Raw genomic sequence first — 13,231 nt, 5'->3', positions numbered from 1 at the left:
GAAATCATTTCTGTAACACTTCAGTTGGTGCTACAGAAATAATTGTTTTGAATGTATAATTTGTACTTGTCACTAAATTTTAATTAAGTCAGAAACACAAAAGAATGAAATTATCTTAAAAAGAATATGTTGGATAATACTCCAGATGTATAATGACAAATTTAAAAGCTACTTTTTAAACCATTTTAAGATAGACAAAAAGAGACAGAACTTTGAATTTTTTATTAGATATAAATTTTAAAATAATGTAGCAAAAATTAGAAAGAAAAAGGACTATTTAAATTGCTATTGTGCAGATGGATGCTGCGAGTTATATACTATTCAATATATAATTTGGATTATCATACTTATCCATTCATTACAGTAGATGAAGAATGGTCTTTTTTGAAGCTGTAAGCCACCAATTGATTCAAATTACTACAGTGTTCCTGAAAACAATAAAAATGCTTTTCTCTAAAAAAAAATCTACATTTCAAACTATCTCCCAATTATTATGAAACATTAAAGTATTAAAATTGCAATGTAAAGCATTAAAACAGATTGCATCCCTCTCTGAAAATCCAGAACGTATCAATAACTCAATAAATGTACAGTTTATTCAGAAACTGCAGTTACTGAGTTCTGCTTACTGACATTTTTTGGAATATTTCTATTTTCTATGTGGTAGCTATTCATATATATCAATACTTTCAAACCTAAACTCATGAAATATTTGAAAGTTGTACAACTGAATTCACTTAGAAGTCCACTGCAATAAGTAAACTGTAAAATAATATTCTCAACTAAAAACATGGAAAGAAACAATATCCTAGATCCATTTGGGGATCAAGTTTTTTGTCAAGAAAAACTTGCCAATTTCTGAAAGTGTCTTATGTATCAGACTTCTTACCTGGCATAAATAAAATTTTAAGAGGACAAAAATCCTGGAATCTAGCAGGAATTTAGTCTCATGTTTTTCCACTTATCATGGAAGAATAATGGAAATCAAAATGTGATCTTTTATTTTGCCTCTCTTAGTTTAAGCACATCCAAACGAACATTCAGTCAACTTTCTGAGTTATAAGAATTTGGTGGTGGACTAGTATAAGTGAAGTTCAGGGCTAAAATTGTAAAATCTCATTGTAACCAATAGCTTCAACTTCTATATGAAATATTTTATCAGGACCTCACACAAATGTCCTAGATCTTTCTCTCTCCTGAATTCTTAAATTGTGCCAATAAACATCTTCTAGAATGTTCTATATAAAATACACTTTTCTGAATACTGGCACATAACTTTATTTCAGCTCACATAAATCCTGTGATGACATCTTCACTTTACATGTAACTAAAGAAGGCTCACAGAAGTTAAGTAATTTGTCAGTGGTTAAAAAGGAGTCAGAGACAACATCTGCATCTGAACTAAGGTTTTTGGACTACATAGTTATCCCCTATCACTTTAACTGGTAATCACATACTGCCTTACATTTGTACTACCAACTTTCACCCTCATATTTAATTTTTCCTACATTCATGTCTTTAAGGGCAACAAATTGTGTTGTGCTTTGGTATCTTATAATGTCTTTTAGGAGATTCATTCAAATTGTTTGCATGACAGAAGCATGATAGATTGTGTAAGTTTGGGTGGGTTTTAAGAATTCTCAGAGCTTCACACTTGTAAAATGGGGATGACACCAAAATTCATTGAGTGCTTACTGTTAAATGCTTTACCTGTATTAACCCATGTAAGCCTCACAACAGCACTATGAGATTAGTACATTGTCTCTGTTTTAAAGATGAAAAAACTAAAGGCTAAAGAGGTTCTCCACCCTGCTCAAGAACAAGGTTACAAGCTAGTAGGTGGAGTCAGACTTCAAAAGCCAAGTTATTCTGTCTAGACTGCCTACTCACTTAATGTTAAAACTGTCCCTCTAGGACTAGATAATGACTACATGAAATCATATTCAACAGTAGGGGAGGATTCAAAAATAATTAACTACTGGCAATGATTTCTTGAATATGACAGCAAAAGCATAAAAAAAAAAAAAAGCAAAAATAGACAAACGGCACTACAACAAACTTAAAAACTGTGTGTCAAATAACACCATCAACAAAGTGATGAAAAGGCAACATATAAATAGGAGAAAATATCTGCAAATCACGTATCTGATAAGGGGTTAATATCCAGAATAAACAAAGACCTCCTACAACTCAACAGCAAAAAAGCAAGTATTGTGATTTAAAAATGGGCAAAGGACTTGAATAGACATTTCTCCAAAAATGGGATGTTATAAAAATCGCCAATAAGCATATAAAAAGATGCTCAACATCACTAATCATCAGAGAAACGCAAATCCAAAGCCACAATGAGATATCACCTCCCACCCAAGGATGGGTACTATCAAAACAAACGAAACCAGAAAATAGTTGTTGGCAAAGATGGTGAGAAACTGAAACCCTACGTACTGTTTGTGGGAAAGTAAAATGGTGCAGTCGCTACAGAAACTGTATTGTGGTTCCTCAAAAACTAAAAATAGAATTACCATATGATCCAACAATCCCACTTCTGGGTATCCAAAATAATTGAAAGCAGGATCTTTGCATATCCTTGTTCATAGCAACATCATTCATAATAGCCAAGAGGTGAAAGGAACCCAAATGTCCATAGACAGATGAATGGATTAACAAAATGTGGTATATATATACAATGGAATATTATTCAGTGTTTTTTTTTTTTTTTCTGAGACAGAGTCTTGCTGTGTCGCCCAGGCTGGAGTGCAGTGTTGCGATCTTGACTCACTGCAACCTCCGTCTCCTGGGTTCAAGCGATTCTCCTGTCTCAGCATACCCAGTAGCTGGGATTACAGGCATGCGCCACCATGCCTGGCTAACTTTTTTGTATTTTTAGTAGAGATGGGGTTTTATCATGTTGGCCAGGCTGGTCTCAAACTCCTGACCTCAAATGATGTGCCCTTGCCGGGCACGGTGGCTCAAGCCTGTAATCCCAGCACTTTGGGAGGCCGAGACGGGCGGATCACGAGGTCAGGAGATCGAGACCAGCCTGGCTAACACGGTGAAACCCCGTCTCTACTAAAAAATACAAAAAAATAGCCGGGCGAGGTGGCGGGCGCCTGTAGTCCCAACTACTCGGGAGGCTGAGGCAGGAGAATGGTGTGAACCCGGGAGGCGGAGCTTGCAGTGAGGTGAGATCCAGCCACAGCACTCCAGCCTGGGCGACAGAGGGAGACTCCGTCTCAAAAAAAAAAAAAAAAAAAAAAAAAAAAAAAATGATGTGCCCGCCTCGGCCTCCCAAAGCGCTGGGATAACAGGCGTGAACCACCGCGCCCAGCCTATTCAGTATTCTTTTAAAAAGGAATCCTTCACATGTTACAACATAAATGAAATGTGAGAACATTATGCTAAGTGAAGTAAGACAGTCACAAAAAGATACTGCATGATTCTACCTATCTGAGGAAACTAAAGTAGTTACATTCACAGAAACACAAAGTAGAATAGTAGTTGCCAGGGTATTGGGAGACGGGGCAATAGGGAGCTGTTTAATTAGTACACAGTTGTGTTGTAAGATGAAAAAGTTCTTAAGAGTCTGCACAACAATGTCAATATACTTCACTAATGGACTGTACACTTAAAAATAGTTAAGACCGTAAATTTGGTGGGTTTTTAAACCACAATTTTAAAAATTATTAACTCTTTTCTTTAACTTTATTTTCCTGTCCTCACGGGTATAGTGTTAGAAGGCAATGTAATAGAAAGGATAGAGAGAAAAGCAAAGAGCACAGGGCTTCAACGACGTAGGGGAAAAAAATTTAAGAGACAACAAAACAAGTATTTTCATTAACAATTTTCTACAATTAATTGAATCTATCGATAACTTTCTTCTATCGATAACTTTCTTCTCAATCTGGAAAAACTAACGGCAAGGCAACAGTGTAGTGGTTAAAGGCTTTTTGAAGTCTGAAAATTCAGCTACTATTCTGACTTTGCCACTAATTGTTGTGTGACCTTGGGTAAGATATTTTCATTCATTTGCTAATTCATTCATTCATTCATCAAAAAGTCTGTTTCCATGTGGGTAAACCTGGTCAAATGAATCCCACACCTCTACACAGAATTGTTCTGAGGAATAAATGAAATAATCCATGCAAAATGTTAGGCATAACTATTGGCACTTTGTAAGTGCTCAATAAATGTTGGCTATTATTACTCTGAAGCCAATTGAGTAGGACAATAAATAAGCTGAATTCAACTAAAGGAAACCCAGTACCATATTCCTCAGAGATTTGGTTCGTCGATAATTCTGGTGTTATCAAATCAGATACTATTCAGCAATCATTACTGACTCTTGACCATTCTTGCCGAATGTGTGCTCTTCTCTTTTAAAGGAACTCTCTCCCAGGGAAAAGCAATGTCATCTCAGGTATTCGATGTTTGCTTTGGGAACAGTTTTCTACAGATCTCAGAAATGATGGCACCTGAGATTAGCCACTAGAGTACCCCGTTCCTCTCACTTCGATAGGGGCCTAGGCCTTATGTGGGATTGAGAATGGGGAGAAAGGGGGCCACATAAACAACACAGATACAAATAAAGCCTCACTGTGGTAAGACGGGACCAGACAAGTCTCCTCCAGGGAGAAGGAAACCTGGACATTCAGGACAGCGGAACGCGGAGCCGGCGGGCAGGCTGGTGCAGAGGAGCCTCGGGCAGCTCTCCCCGAGCCCCGGCCCGAAGCCGGGGCCAGGGCGGGGGTGTGTCGAGATGCTCCCCACCGGCCTGGGGCTGGGGATGGCTCAGGCAGGCCGGGGCTCCGCAGGCTTCCAGGAGGGGCCGAGGTGGGGGCAGGGGAGGGCTACGCGGTGCTCTGGGGATTGGGCAGGGAGAGAAGGGACGCTGAGGTCTCACCGCGGGCCGAGGGCAGTGGGTAGAGCTTCTCGGCTTTCTGCAGGAAGCGCTGGGCCTTCTCGCGGTTGCCGGCGTTCAGGGCCTCCCGGGCGATCTCGACACATTTCTCAGCCTCATCCCTGTTCCCCTCCATAGCTTGCTCCTTCTTCCGTTTCCTCTCGCAGCGCAGCTAAGAGGGGCGGAAGCCGCCGCCGCGGAGGAGGCGAGGCGGACCGGCTGGGGGCGTGCGGCGGCCGGCTGGGAGGAGCGCAGGGGACCGCTGCAGCGGCGGCGACGGCCCGGGCTGACGGGCGGGCCTCGCAGCTCCGCCTCCTCACGGCGGCCTCCCCGCCCCCCGCGAGCCCCTAGGGTGCTAGCCGCATCCGTCCCGGCCCAGGACCAAGCTCCTGGGCCCGGGCATCCGAGCTGACTTGGTGGTCCGCGCACGGCGCCGGTAGGCTAGAAGCTGACCTGCCCGCGAGGCGGGCAATGGCAGCCGGGCTGCCCATCGCGGAGTGGAGGGTTCCGCCCCGGACCCGATTGCCGGCATTGGAAGCGCCCTGCCCTGTGACCTCCGGGCACGGCCCTCGCAGATGGGGGCAGGAGGACGGGATGGCGGAAGGGGACACTCGTTTTCAGTTAATTTCCCAGGCTTGGAGGCCCCGCTTCTGAGCCCCTCAAGCGAGGGAGGATGCGGTCAGGTGAGGACCAAGGTGTCAGTCAGTCCAGTCTCAGCACTTCCGGGACACGTTAGAGCGTCGTTTGAACCTAATCTTAGGACTTGTATGACAGCCTTATTTCAGCTGCACATTTTTTTCTGACCCAGATGTCAGGCTATCCAAAGAAGTACAAAGCAGTTTAATTTGTAGCTTGCAACGAGTGGTGCACAGCGGCCCTAATCCTGTGTATTCAAAACAAGGGAGGAATCAGCCCCTCAAGTGTTGCCCTAACGAAAGCAAACTTTTGATTTCACCTTTTCCTTCCCATTTGGGTAACATTACCACTTGGAAGTACGGTGTCATGTTAGTCTTCACGGTGAGGGTGGGGGTGAATGTTATGTGCAGTTTTAATTTTTTTAAAAAACCTGACAAACTGTGGAAACGATCTGCTCAACCCAACAAGGTAACGATGATTTTTACAAAATGCTGTGAGCCAAGCTGTTAATTCCAACTACCACCAGAACTCGGTACTTTCAAAGAAGAAAGCCTGCTTCTCTTCAATAAAATGGAGATAGTATATCCCCAATGATGTTACTGAGCACTTAACAATTTCAATTTCAGACTTCAAAGCAGGGCCTAGCACGTAGCACTATTAGCTTCAGAGTTTAAATTCGGAGTTCATTATGTGGATATACAGGACATTCCTACCTATTCTCTCCCTCCCCAAGTCCACCACACTAACAGCATACTAGTGCAGTGCTGTCACACAGCAAGCAAAGTCAATGCACAAACTGAAATGCTCCCACTCCAGCTCCTGCCAACTTTTTAAATTAAAACTTTAGTAGCTTATTATATAACATTAAAAATATATACTTGGTCTCTCTCACTTTGTTGATCTAGATTTGACAGGTCAGTCACAAAGAAATGTGCTTAGTTATTGCTGCTAGATATTCAAAACAAATTCCTATTACAATCAAGCCAATTTAATACACAACTAGTTTGGGATATGACCTTTATTGAGCTTATCCACCAGAGTGGAAATAATGTCTGTACAAAACCAAATGTTTGTTACTATAACTTCTGCATCACAATTAAAATCCAAACAGTTTTTTAAAAACAGTCAACTCAATCAAAACCCACTACTTCAGAATCAATAGCTTCTTTGAAGCCACAGTAACACTTAAATATGGTTAAGACTCGAATGCAGAAATTTGGTTGGTTGGAAAGCTAATTAAACTTCCAACTTGCTCAAATAGAATTACAAAAAGGCAAAATTGTGTTTTTCACAGAGATACAGTCCACTGGAATCACCAACACTGGACAGCTGTTAGAGTATTTAGAGTCCTGAGATAACAAGGAATCCAGGCATCCTTTAGACAGTCTTCTGTTGTCCTTTCTTCCCAATCAGAGATTTGTGGATGTGTGGAATGACACCTAGGAGAGTGACAGGAATTAATTCTACTTAAGATTTTTTTTTTTAAATCACAGTATTTGAAACCAAGAAAAGTATACTGTTCAAGTATCTTTAAAAACGTGCAGCTCAAGTATGAAGTAAAAATTCAGTTATACATATGAATCAAATTTCATGATAAAACCATACTTGCATCAATGAAAATATACTTAAATTTTCTCTTCTAGAAAAACTAATGAAATTAAAGCAGCAAAGAATTCCTTTTTCTGAAGAAATTTTTAAAAATTTTAGAAGTTAACATACCACCACCAGCAATTGTAGCCTTGATGAGCGAATCCAATTCTTCATCTCCACGAATAGCAAGTTGCAAGTGACGAGGGGTAATACGCTTTACCTTTAAGTCTTTTGATGCATTTCCTGCCAGTTCAAGTACCTAGAAGGCAGAATCTAATCAGTTCCCTTCCAACTTTCCTTTGGCCAAGATTCAGAGAACAGAATAAAACCCTCACAAACGCTTATCTACCAACTGGAGTCGTTCCCCACTATCTGACTGGCAAGATATACAGGGGGCACGCAATTTTAATTCCAAGAGCAGAGAACTCAAGCTCAGTAGGATCCTTGTTGAACAGCAGCTCCCTCTAGCGTTCTCTTAGGCCTCTCGCCGCGTTCAGGGCCTGTGAGTTTTCTTGCATCACTTTCCTCCTTCCCTCTTGCCGTCTCCCCGCCCCCCAAACCTTCTCCGGATTATAGGCGTTCACCCATTTACCTCTGCGGTGAGGTACTCCAGGATGGCTGCGCTGTACACAGCGGCAGTCGCGCCCACACGTCCATGACTGGTCGTCCTAGATTTCAGGTGTCGATGAATACGGCCCACTGGGAACTTAAATTTTAAGCATACACAAACATAAATGCACAAAAATAGGAGAACTAGAGATGGGGAAATTATATGCGCGCCAAAGCAAGGGGCACGGGCGCAGCAACGCGTCCCGACATCGAAACACGTGATTCCTCCCCCCCATATTTATCGTATGGGCAGCCCAAGTCGCGACACCGTATCACCCACGCATAGACGAAACGCCCATCGAGAGCGGTGAATAACAAAAAAGGAGATGCAAAGAAAAACATCACGACTCCCAGACCGCACGAACAACTACTGACCTGCAAGCCGGCTCTCTGCGAGCGGGAAACCGCCTTTGTCTTGGCCTTTCCGGAGTCCTTTCCAGCCTTACCGCCAGCCTGCGGCGCGCACACGCCCGCGAGCGGAGGAGGAACGGAGAATATAGAATTACCAAGACGGCGCGCCCATCCCCCACCGCGGCGCGTCCCGCCGCGAGCGCGTCCCCGCACCCCGCCGGGGTCTCTGGCCCGCGGCGCGCCGCAGGGGCGACCCCGCCCGTCCGCCCCCCGCCGCGCGCTCGCCGCGGCCGCGCGCCTCCGCCCGCCCGCCGGCCCCCAGCGGCGTTGCGCGCGCCACCCAACCGTCGCCGCCCGCCGCGAGATCCGAGGCTGCTCCGCTAGCAGCCGACAAAACACCTCCCCCCGCTCTTCTAAATCCTGTCTCCGCGCGTTCCCAACCGTCGCCACTTCACCCCCATCCCCCGTGTAACGGGTTTTTCTCCCGCCGGCAAAAACCCGCGAAGTCATCGAGCGTCTCTGCGAAGTTTACCATTTCGAATTCTGCTGAAGCTCAAGCAAGCAAGGCAGAGAAAAGGCTAATCGGACCCACGGTGAGATCCCACCACCTACTCCTTCGTCGCACCGCGATTCAAACTGCGCTGTCTCCCGCCTTCCCTGCGCCCTTTATACTGCAGAATGTTCCCTCATCCGGGAACTCGGATTGCTCATCCCACCAATGGCTGCCACCCGCCCTCGGGACGCGTCCTTGAGACTTCAGCCAATGAGCAAGCAAAGAAAAGGGTGGAGGGGCGGGCGCTTCTAAGCTCAAGCCGCGATTGGGACGTGAGGAGCGAAGCGGGGGAGGGCGGAGGGATGGGAACGGGGGAGAAGAAGGGCACCGCGGCGGGAGGGAAGAAACAGAGCGAGCTACTCTGCGGGAGCGCAGTTACCAGCCAGCTGCGGTCACGTGCCGGGGAGGAGGCGCTGAGACCTCAGGGGAGGGACGCGCGGTAGCGCCCCGGGTCCCCTAGCAGGGCTCTGGAGACCACGTGAAGTCTCCTCCGTATCTAGCACGCAGCCCCCACCGCTCCCAACCCCACCCCCAGCGCCTCTCGGGCGGAGACCTGCGACCTGCAGCCGCCTTCTGGGGCCCCGGGCACCCTCTCCTGACCCTCTCAATCCCTGGCGGCTCCTCCAGTCTGACAGGTGGCGCGAACGCGTCCAGTGAGAGGAGGCTGAGGTTTGCCCTGACGCCTTCCTCAGCCTTAGTAGAGATTCCGTGTTTCTTCCCTCTAGGCGAATCCCCAGTCACCAACAACAGATCAGGACCGGTTGCTCTCACTTTATTTTCAGCCGGGTCTTCCACCTCTCCCTCACTACTTATGAAATCCCCCACGGAATAGTTCTGTGACAGCAAACGGTGAAGCCAAGTCACCTCACTGGTCATGAAACCCTTTTTGTTTACACTTAAGGAGCTTCTGGCGAGGCAGTATTCTTAAATCATAAACCATATTTTTTGGAGACTACACATCAATGGGTTGTACCTGTAGCCTGATGTGTAAAGCTCATTTAGTGAAACCTCAGAGCTATTATGTGTCAACTTTTCTACAATAAATATTTTGCCACATGACAAATGTTCGGCAAATGTCGACGGAGTAACTCTGACATGATTCACAGGCAGTTACAGAGGGTCGGTGCAATGCAATCAACTGCAAATGATGAGGTTAAAATAATGATACTGTACACACAGTACTATCCTTCCAACTAGTAGATTATTAACACCTACGTATATCTCCAGCTGCTTGGGGACAGTAGTGTCTCAATCTCATTTGTAGTGTTTTAGTGCATTATACTTTTTAACATAACTGAATAGTTTCAGTGTGATGAACGTTTTGAAACATATGCTCTAGGCCAGGTGTGGAGGCTCACACCTCTAATCCCAGCACTTTGGGAGGCTGAGGCGGGCAGATTACGAGGTCAGGAGTTCACGACCAGCCTGGCCAACATGGTGAAACCCCATCTCTACTAAAAATACAACAATTAGCCAGGCGTGGCACCCACCTGCAATCCCAGCTACTCAGGAGGCTGAGGCGGGAGAAACGCTTGATCCCGGGAGGCAGAGGTTGTGGTAAGCCAAGATCACGCCACTGCAGCCTGGGCAACAGAGCGAGACTCCTTCTCAAAAACAACAACAACAACAAACATATACTCTGAAGTACTTTAGATTGGGTTTCAATTGGAAAGATTTTATTGAATCAGAGGACCTCCCAATTTCTGTGAGATAAATTCTAGAGAAGAACTTCCCAAGGATTTTGACATTGAGGTTTATTATTTCTTGGAGCCAAGGAACTCTTACGATGTCGATAGCAAGAGTTCATGAACCGTTTTCCTACTGATGATGTAATGATGATATATTAAGCTACAAAACCTGATATAATAGTTAACGATGGCTCCAGGGAAGCTTTGTGATATATAACAAACCAACATTAATGCCATGTCTAGTTTAGATAATACCCTGCCAGCTCTTTGCTATGAAGCCCAACAAAAGGAATTTACTGTTGCCTCGCTGAATAGTGGTTAGAGGATGAACTCAGAAGCAAGTAGAGATGGATTCTGTTCTGCCTCCTCCTCACTGTGTCATCTTAGTTACTAATCTTTCGGAGCTTGGAGTTCCTCTTCTGTGAAAAGATAGTATCTATTTTCACATGGTTGAAAGATTAAGGGAAAAGGTATGCAGTGTACATGGTAGCATGTGTTTGGCACATAGTTAGCCCTCAGTAAATAACTGCTATTATTTTCTACATTGGATGGTGGAGAGGGATGATATAAAGTATCTTTTATTTCTATTCAAAAATCTTTTTTGCTATTTGGTGTATTTTCTTTCTTCGATGTGGAAGCAGCAAGCTTGAAACCTGCCCAAAGTATACACAACCAAGTCATCCAACATCCAAACTAAAATCCAAAATTGGTTTAATAACTCAATAGCTTTCCTTCAGAGAACAGGACAGTATTACTTTCTGCACTTTTCTCAGAGTGGTGCGATGGTTTCCTACTCTCTTTCCTACCCCCTGGAAAAGGTACGATGCAAATATGTTAATATTCTTGGTTTATCTTTCCAGTTCTTGTGTTAATGGTAATACGTGTATATAATATACCTAGCCAGAGCTATGTAATTATTTTTGTTTAATGCCATACCCAATTAGTTCTCTTGCCATAAAAAATATGGGATGTCAGGGCAAGAGGATCACTTCAGCCCAGGTGTTCATGACCAGTCTGGGCAACATAGTGAGACCCATCTCTACTAAAAATACAAAAATTAGCCATGCATGGTGGCCCCTGCCTGTGGTCCCATGTACTCGGGAGGCTAAGATGGGAGGACCACTTGAGCCCAGGAGGTTGAGGTTGCAGTGAGCCATGATTGTGCCACTGAAATCCAGTCTGTGTGATAAACTGAGACCCTGTCTCAAAAAAACAAAACAAAATCCTAATAGGAGGTAGGCGAACCCACTATTATTGAATCTTTCCTTAATAGCCTTTTCCTAACTAATCTAGATTTTCCACGACTAGTTACTATCTCCTCTGAAACATTAGCATGTATATTAACTACTGTTGTTCTTGTCTTTTTATGTAGAGAATTTGAGACTCTTACACTTGGGAATTACAAATTTCTCAACTACATCTTGCTTTAAAAACCTATTTTTAAGAAAATATGAATAAGTTCCCCAGTTATTTCCAAGGATATTAGCTTAGATCAAAAATGGCAAAATGCTTCTCATCAGGAAATCCACATTTGAATCTTAGTTCTCTCTACCTAGGGCATCCAGGAAAAATATGTGCCTTCAAGGATTCACACAGCTGTGAATAACTGAGTTCCAGTGTGGTATTATGCAAAATATTGACCTAGAGTGAAAGAATTAGGGTTGAGTTTGGGTAGCCACTTACTTGCTATATGGCCTGAAGTGTGTTAAACACTGAAGCACTGTTTCTTCATTTATTAAATAGGGATTCATAGCATCAGATAAACCAGCTTGATAGAATTGTGACAGAGTTTCATTAAGTGTGAAGAATATGTAAAGTGATGTAATAATATTTTTGGCACCAAAGCCATAGTCCTTCCTGAATTCTGTTTAGATTGAGAAGCCTGTGTGTTTAATTCAGTGTTGATAAAACCAAAGCCATCGATTTAAATTCCAAATTGCCCAGCTTTGCACTTCTCATGATCACAGATTGCACACAGGTAATGATTCACAAATGCAGGGAATATATTACAAAGATCAACAGAATCTGCTCAACCCAGATCCACTGCCATTTCAGGAAGAACAAAGATCATGGGACCCAATACCCATTTTAATATAGCACTAACTTACTTTTTCCATATATTAATCCTCAGAATTTTTGGAAATTTATTGTTTTAAAATTTTAAAAATCAAGATTCTTATCATATTATCCTTTTATTATCTATTATCGATATCAATAATTATCTTTAGGATTTTCGGGGCAGGGGAAGGGAGTCCATGTGTTGAAATTGTTTTCCTAAATAATAGTGTATTTGTCTATGCAGTGGGTCCTCCTTCTCTGTATCCCTGTGTTCTACATCTGTGGATTCAACCAATTGAGGATCAAAAATATTCACAACATAAGCTGGGTGTGGCAGGCGTGATGGCTCACACCTGTAATCCCATCACTTTGGGAGGCCAAGGCAGGTGGATCACTTGAGGCCAGGAGTTTGAGACCAGCCTGATCAACATGATGAAACCCTTTCTCTAATGAAAATACAAAAATTAGCCATGTGTGGTGGCGTACATCTGTAATCCCATTTACTCTGGAGGCTGAGGCATGAGAATTGCTTGAACTTGGGAGGCAGAGGCTGCAGTGAGCAGAGATCGTGCCACTGCACTCCAGCCTGGGTGACAGAGTGAGACTCGGTCTCGAGAAAAAAAAATAATAATAATAAGTTGCGTTTGGGGTGTGGCGGTTCATACCTGTAATCCCAACAATTTGGGAGGCTGAGGTGAAAGGATCGCATGAAACCAGGAGTTCAAGACCAGCCTGGGCAACATAGCAATTCCCTGTCTCTAAATTTTTTTTTTTTCAATTAGCCAGGCATAGTGGTACACACCTGTACTCCCAGTTCCTAGGGAGCCTGAGGCAGGAGGATCCCTTGAG

At 43.9% G+C, this 13,231-nt stretch overlaps 2 protein-coding genes across 5 annotated transcripts in view; both read right to left on the bottom strand.

The window, feature by feature from the left end:
- The window catches only part of DNAJB14 (DnaJ heat shock protein family (Hsp40) member B14), a 51,812-nt gene extending 46,629 nt beyond the window's left edge, over positions 1 to 5,183 (bottom strand). For 3 of the 4 annotated variants that reach the window (XM_003899010.5, XM_031664406.1, XM_021938662.2), the window contains exon 1: positions 4,901 to 5,183. In XM_003899010.5, the coding sequence (XP_003899059.3) occupies positions 4,901 to 5,033 (133 nt within the window). In that variant the 5' untranslated portion in view covers positions 5,034 to 5,183. The remainder of the gene's footprint in view (positions 1 to 4,900) is intronic. The other variant, XM_009207250.4, reaches the window with a different exon arrangement.
- A 1,350-nt stretch (positions 5,184 to 6,533) lies between these two features.
- Positions 6,534 to 8,833, bottom strand: LOC101021735 (histone H2A.Z). The gene is made up of 5 exons (XM_009207251.1): positions 8,616 to 8,833; positions 8,108 to 8,185; positions 7,716 to 7,829; positions 7,253 to 7,382; positions 6,534 to 6,972 (listed from the first exon to the last, which is right to left on the bottom strand). Exons 1-5 carry the CDS (start codon positions 8,616 to 8,618, stop codon positions 6,911 to 6,913), a joined length of 387 nt encoding a protein of 128 aa, XP_009205515.1. The 5' UTR covers positions 8,619 to 8,833; the 3' UTR covers positions 6,534 to 6,910.
- Between the last annotated feature and the right edge of the window lie 4,398 nt (positions 8,834 to 13,231).

Source organism: Papio anubis, chromosome 3 (genome assembly GCF_008728515.1).
Source record: "Papio anubis isolate 15944 chromosome 3, Panubis1.0, whole genome shotgun sequence".
NCBI classification, from domain to species: domain Eukaryota; kingdom Metazoa; phylum Chordata; class Mammalia; order Primates; family Cercopithecidae; genus Papio; species Papio anubis.
Note: the sequence above shows the minus strand (reverse complement) of the source record. Positions and strands in the feature narration are given on the sequence as shown.